We start from the raw sequence: 7102 nt of genomic DNA on the forward strand, positions 1-7102 counted from the left end.
GCTCTGTCGAGCGCACGTCGATGTTGCTGAAAAACGCGGTTGGAAGCACCGCTGCAACAATCACCGAACGACACTAAATGCACGCTGCCCGCGTTGTTGCAATAAAAGCAACGTCGTCACAAACTCGCGAGAGGGATCGCTGAATAATGTGGTAACGAAGTCTACCACTGCAACGATCATCGAACGAGGAATTTGCAAGCACGTGTCGAATTATGCGTGTTATGAATTAGATAGGTGCGTACGTGTGTTCTCGACGACCGCCGAAAAGCGAGAGAGCGAGCTCGCGCCGCGTAATTAGTCGCGTGGCCTGACTCGCGAGTCACCTTCGAAGAGAGGGAAACAAAACAAAAACAACAAAAAAAAAAAAAAAAAAAAAAAAAGGGGGGAGAGAGAGAGTCGCGCGGCTAACGAGCTACGGCGCGTTTCCGAGAAAGCGCCGGCCGAATCCTAACCGCTCCTCGCGGGGATTTTCCGTTCAAAACACGCGACTTGCTCTCTCCTCTTGTATACACTCGTGTACGAGTTCTGGAATGCGAGAATCTTCGGCGCGCGCGATGATGGGAATATTCGACGTTGTCGAATATTCCATAAACTCTAAACATACCGCCCGCCTTGTCGCGACTGCGGCAACGAAAGTCATACAAAATGCGTTACATACCGCGAGAGTATCAGACCGGATTCGGAACATCCTTCATACATGGTACATCTAGATTATCACGCATACTGTATTCTGTACTCCACTGTACAATTATGAGCGAACATACCGAGAGTTGACATACAATCATACTGCATTCCCATATTACAGAGTAGTGTTTGTCGTGATCGCAAAAGTATAACCGAAACAAAATGGTAAGTTTATCGCAAAATACAACTACGAAAAGTTACTTAAGATCTAAAATACAAAATTTGAAAAAGAAAAAAAAATACAATGTTTAGATTACAGATCGATGGAACGTGAAAAATGAGCAAACGTGTCTTCGGCATCAGCCTCGACAGGCAATCGGATTAACTTCGTTACCGAACGGACTAATTCGGTTGTAGCCGTCCTTAATGTAACTACTCGCACTAAATTATCTTTCCCTGGGTGGGTTTTAGTAACGATCGCTAACGGCCATGCCGCAGGTGGAGCCAATTCTTCGGTAAGGATTACCAGATCACCCTTTGACAAGTTGGGTTGAAGTTTGCGCCATTTGTTGCGCTGTTGAAGAAGATGGAAAACTTCTTTTCTCCAGCGTACCCAGAAAGAATTTCGGATCTGAGATATAAGTTTCCAGCGCTGATTCGCGCTGAGTTTTGCGTTGGTTTCCTGTATGGGCTCGGGATAAGCAAGTGGTGCGGATCCAACGAGAAAATGCCCTGGAGTTAGGGCGACAGGGTCATTTGCCTCGTTGCTCAATGGACAAATAGGTCGCGAGTTTAAGCAAGCTTCGATTTTAATAACCAACGTACTAAACTCTTCGAACGTGAAAGTCGCCTGGCCAACGGCTCGGCGTAAATGATGCTTGAAGCATCGGACTGCGGCTTCCCATAATCCGCCAAAGTGTGGGGCTCTCGGGGGGATGAACTTCCATTCTGTACCTTGAGCAGCCAATTGTGGGAAGATCTCCTGAGTGAAGCCTGATGTCTGAGCAAACAATTGCTTCAACTCTGAAGCCGCACCCTTGAACGTGGTCCCATTGTCGGAATAGAGAGTTGAACAGAGACCACGTCGAGCAGTAAATCGCGAAAAGGCGGCCAGGAAGGTTTCAGTGGTCATATCGGACACTACCTCCATATGAACGGCCTTGATAGTAAAACAAATAAAAATAGCAACATAGCCTTTGGTTGATTTGGCTCCTCGCCCTTTAGAAAAGAGTATGGGGAAAGGTCCCGCGAAATCGAGACCGGTGATGGCGAAAGGACGCCTTGGAATCAATCGGTCTGCGGGTAAGGGAGCCATTTGCTGCTGAATTGGAGTGGCGCCGAATCGAAGACATTTGACGCACGTTCGATATATAGAAACGATTAGTCGATGTCCATGAATGATCCAAAAATGTCGAAAAAGAACACTCTTCATGAGTTGCACACCTCCGTGTAATGTAACACGGTGAACGTCTTCAACTAATAACCGTACTAAAAAGCAGGCTTTGGGTAGAATGATGGGGTGACGTTCATTATACGGCAAGTCAGCATTGTGGAGCCGACCTCCAACTCGGATGAGTCCGTGTTCGTCGATGAAAGGTGCCAAACGAGCCAGCGCACTCCCGGATCGCACAGCTTGACCTTTCGAGAGCAACGTTACCTCAGCCGAAAAGAATCTGAATTGAACTAGTTTGAATAGACAACGCTTCGAATAAGCGAGTTCGTGAAGCGAGGGCCCTATAGAGAGAGGGGTATCCTTGTTAGAGTACAAGGTTTTCCAACGAATACAATACGCAATAATTCGTACTACTCGAGGAAAGTTTGAAAATCGCTCTAGCGAATCGAGGATTTCGTCATGGGGGTTATCGTCGTTTATCGCGGCGGCAGCGAGAATCTGCGACGCCGTTTGCGACGGCCATTCAGAATTAAGTTGAGTGATCCATGCAGGGCCATGCCACCATAAGTCGAGCTTGGCAAGCTCGAGAGGGGTCGTTCCACGCGAAGCGCAATCGGCGGGGTTGTCCTTGGTTGGAACGTGGCGCCAGACTGCGTTAGGAATTGTTGTTGCAATTTTGCTCACGCGATTGGCCACAAATGTTGGCCATCTGGATGGGTGGCTCTTGAGCCAATCAAGAACCACTTTGGAATCGCTCCAAAAAGTTATCGATGCAGGTACTTGTGATAGGTTATCAAGTATGTGTCTGGATAGGAGCACCAAAAGAGTGGCTCCGCAAAGCTCGAGTCTTGGAATGGACTCGACATTGATCGGTGATATTCGAGTTTTGGCCATTAAAAGGACCGATGAAGCTCCAGGCACGACAGCGTAGACTGCCGCAGCGTAGGCTCGCTTGGATGCGTCAGCGAAGCCATGGAGATGCCACTCCGTGCTACGGGTGACTCCAACCCACCGAGTTATTTGAATTTCTGCCAACTGAGGAAGGGCAGATCGAAAGGAGAGCCAACGCTCGAGTAACTCAGTAGGTAGTGGGATGTCCCAGTCGAGTTGGTTGATCCAAAGGTCTTGCAATAAAATTTTTGCTCTGACCAAGATCGGAGCGATAAATCCCAAGGGATCGAACAATCGGGCTGTGTCCGATAACACAGTCCTTTTCGTAACAATGTGCGAAATTGGAGGTAGCGAGGGTCGGAAGCGAAAAGTATCCGTTTTGGTATCCCATTTGAGACCCAATGCGCCAACGATTTCGCCGGACGTAGTGGGAAGTTCAATGGCCTCCTCATTGCATAGTCCTTGCAATAATGAGGATCGATTACTTGACCATTTCCCTAATTCCATGCCAGCGGTGGCCAATAGACCGATGAGTTCGTCTCGTTGGGCTTGGACCTCGGATTCGTTATCCTCGCCCAAAAATATGTCATCTATATAGGATTTCTTTGAAAGTAATTGAGAGGCTCGGGGGTGAGTAAGACGTCCATCTCGGGCTAATTGCTGGAGGACGCACAACGCCAAAAACGGAGCACTTTTTGTGCCGTACGTCACCGTGAGCGCTTGATAATCTCGAATCGGAATGTTGGGGAGTTCTCGCCAAATCAAACGTTGCCAGTCTAAATCGTCTGGATGAATCAATGTTTGGCGATACATTTTGACGATATCAGTCACGATTACTATACGATCGAAGCGCCAATCCGTTATCACACTAGTTATCTCGGATTGTAATTTCGGTCCAGAATGAAGAAGATCGTTTAACGAATAACCATTAGAACCCTGTTGAGATGCGTTGAATACGACTCGAATTTTATTTGAGTCTGCTCGCATTACAGCATGATGAGGCATATAAAATGAGAAATCATTGTTCTCTTTCGAGCTCACAACTCGCATGTGTCCGAGTTGTTCGTACTCTTGCATAAATGAACAATATGCATTTTGAATTTCTGGATTGCGACTTCGACGTTTTTCTGATCGAACGAGGCATGAGACTGCGATGTCTCTGGAATCGATAAACGGTTCACGCCTAACGAAAGGGAGGCGGACTACGAAACGACCTTCAGAATTGCGATAGTACGTTGAGGAAAAGTACTGTTCGCAGTATTCTTCTTCAGGCGAAAGGTGCTTGGTTGCAGCAGGCACTTCTTCGAGCTGCCAAAATTTAGTCAGGAAATCTGACAAAGTTGAATCGGCTATCGTGTGATACGCATTAACCGCTGTCGAATGATTTGAGAGGGGTCGAGAATCAACGACGCCCGTCAGAATCCAGCCGAAAACTGTTTTTTGAGCTACAGGAGCGTCCGTTGGGCCACGAATGAATCCTTCTTGGAGAATTGATCCATATACATCTGCACCAAGAATTACATCGATTGTTCCTGGAGATGCGAAATCTGGATCGGCTAACTGTAGCTTGCTTAGATGATGCCATTCCTTCGCATGCAAATCGCGCGGGGGCAACAAGCATGTCAGTTTGTTAAGAATGAGAGCGAAACATGAGCACTTGAATGACGTACTCGATCGAGATAGAATGGATATAGAAGCTTCACCACGAGCTTGGGAAGTAATCTGGCCGCCAACACCAAGAATGGCGACCGACGAAGAACGACGATCTAATGTTAGTTGATTGGCTAAACGTTCGGTAATGAACGTGCGCTGGCGCCGGGATCAATCAGCGCTCGAGCCGAGATTGTTTTGCCGAACGAGTCAGAAACTAGAATTTGTGCAGTAGCGAGCAACACTGCTCTTGTTACTGTAGCTAGATTTGCGCTAATAGGGTTGTCCGGTGCGGGATCCAGTGAAGCATCTTTCCGAGACCCATCGTCATTTGGCGAAGGGGAATTTTGGTTTTTGGTACCAAAGTGTAGTTTTGAATGGTGCTTCGCCTTGCACGTCAGACAACGAAAGGTTGATTTGCATTCCGAAATTGAATGCGATTTGTGTAGGCAATTCAAGCATAATTTCGATTTCTTGCACCAATCGTAACGTTGCCGCGGAGTCATCGAATTGAATTGCGGACACGAATTCAATTTATGATTAGCCTGGCACAGGAAGCACGAGAACGAAGTTTTGTTGGATTGGGAATCCGGATTTGCTATCCCGGCCGTATAAGCTGAAGTCGACGAAGCATTTTGAACTTTCGATTTAGAATTGGATTTGGTTGACGAACCGCCCGCCGTGCGAGAGTCGCTTTTTCCCGCATTGGGATCTAATTCGAGCGATTCGACTCGATTTTCGAGAAAAGAAACAAGTTCAGAATATTTGTAAAAGTCCTGCGATTTTTCTTTGGAAATTTTCCAGGTTTCGCGTGTGTGAGAATCAAGCTTCCTAAGTATACAGTGGACGAGCCAATGGTTATACTCATCGATATTGCAACCGAGTTTGTGCAAAGAACGAACGGAGACTAATACAGTATCGAGAAGATTCGATATATCCTGCGCGTTTCGAGATCGGACAGATTTTAATTGAATTAATCCCTCTAGTAAATCCTCTAGCCGTCGACGCTGATTGCCAAAGCGCTTTTCTAACTGGTCCCAAACGACCTTGAAATTTTCGCCGATTACTTCGACGTTTTGAACGCGCGCGGCAGCTTGATCTTCGAGAGAGCTAAGTAGAAATTGGAGTTTATCTACGTCAGAATAGGTATGGTTATCTACTACGAGGGACGAAAAACGTTGTTTGAACGATTCCCATTCGCTTGACTTTCCAGAGAATTTTGGAAGTGGCACGCGAGGGATTTTGATGCGGTCAATCTTGTCTGCGTTTTGACCGGATTGCGTATCAGACACGGGACTTCGCGACGATTTGCGCAACCTATCAATATCGTCGGATAATTCGGCGATTGCCTCGACATAACTAGATTCAGCTAAATTGAAACCGTCCCTTTTAAAATATTCATGGTCGGCTTTGGTAGTTTCGTGCGGTAGTAACAATTGGTGACGTGCGTACAAATCATCGAAGTACTTATGCAGTAACTGCAATCGCGCCTCAAAATACGCTGCTCCCTGAATGGCAGGGCCTTTTTTCGCTTTAGTATTTTTGATAAAATTTATAATGTTATTTGTGACGCGAATTTGCGCAACGAGTAAGGCATCGACGTCTTTTTGGGACATGATGAGCACGCAACGCACACGATAAAATTTAGATACGAAATGAAACGTATAGTTTCAACGCACACAACGAGAACGAAAGAAATGTACGCGAAACGACATATAGGTATAACGCACGCAATTTCGCACTTATCCTACCTTGTGGATTAATGCGCAGATGCTTGATGAGTAGCTTCCTCCTAGGTAGCTGCGACGACGACGGCTGCGAGGCGATGACCTTCGGCTGCGACGACGACGACAGCGAGATGATGGCCTGAAGCGTAGACAACGGCGGCTGCGAGGCGAAGACCTTCGGCCGCGGCGACGACTGCTGCACGGCGATGAGTAGTTTCTACGACGACGACGGCGGAGGGGCGATGACCTTCCGCTTTAACGACGAAGGCGAGAACGAGACGACAAATAGGATAAGCGTGACTAGTAGATCAATGGCTTGTAGAGTGTTGACGAAGTCGACGATGATCAACGTATTCCAAACGTTAAAGTATTCGAGGCTGGAACCACGCTCTGCTACCAAAAAATGATGACAACTCCCACAGATGCGCTGCTGTGTCATGAGTTGGAGCACTCGGATAGTTGGCGTTTGGATGGATGTTGGATAGTAATGTTGAGCCGGAATAAGAAATGATAAAACTTTATTTACACTCCTTGTTTAACACTCTTGCCGTTCTACAATTAACACTATGATTGAACAATTGCGTTGCGCTGATGATGCTCTGTCGAGCGCACGTCGATGTTGCTGAAAAACGCGGTTGGAAGCACCGCTGCAACAATCACCGAACGACACTAAATGCACGCTGCCCGCGTTGTTGCAATAAAAGCAACGTCGTCACAAACTCGCGAGAGGGATCGCTGAATAATGTGGTAACGAAGTCTACCACTGCAACGATCATCGAACGAGGAATTTGCAAGCACGTGTCGAATTATTCGTGTT

General features: G+C 47.0%; 1 protein-coding gene across 1 annotated transcript; it reads right to left on the minus strand.

Moving 5' to 3' along the window:
• Positions 1–475: 475 nt before the first annotated feature.
• On the minus strand, positions 476–6174 carry LOC136785202 (uncharacterized). Its single transcript, XM_066746215.1, has 4 exons — positions 4761–6174; positions 955–4674; positions 698–871; positions 476–621 (listed from the first exon to the last, which is right to left on the minus strand). The coding sequence occupies exons 1-4, from the start codon at positions 6172–6174 to the stop codon at positions 476–478; spliced, it is 5454 nt and encodes a 1817-aa protein (XP_066602312.1).
• Positions 6175–7102: the final 928 nt, after the last annotated feature.

Source organism: Prorops nasuta, unplaced genomic scaffold (genome assembly GCF_024137725.1).
Source record: "Prorops nasuta isolate Cenicafe-Biocafe unplaced genomic scaffold, Cenicafe_Pnas_1.2 PNAS00187, whole genome shotgun sequence".
Classification (NCBI taxonomy): domain Eukaryota; kingdom Metazoa; phylum Arthropoda; class Insecta; order Hymenoptera; family Bethylidae; genus Prorops; species Prorops nasuta.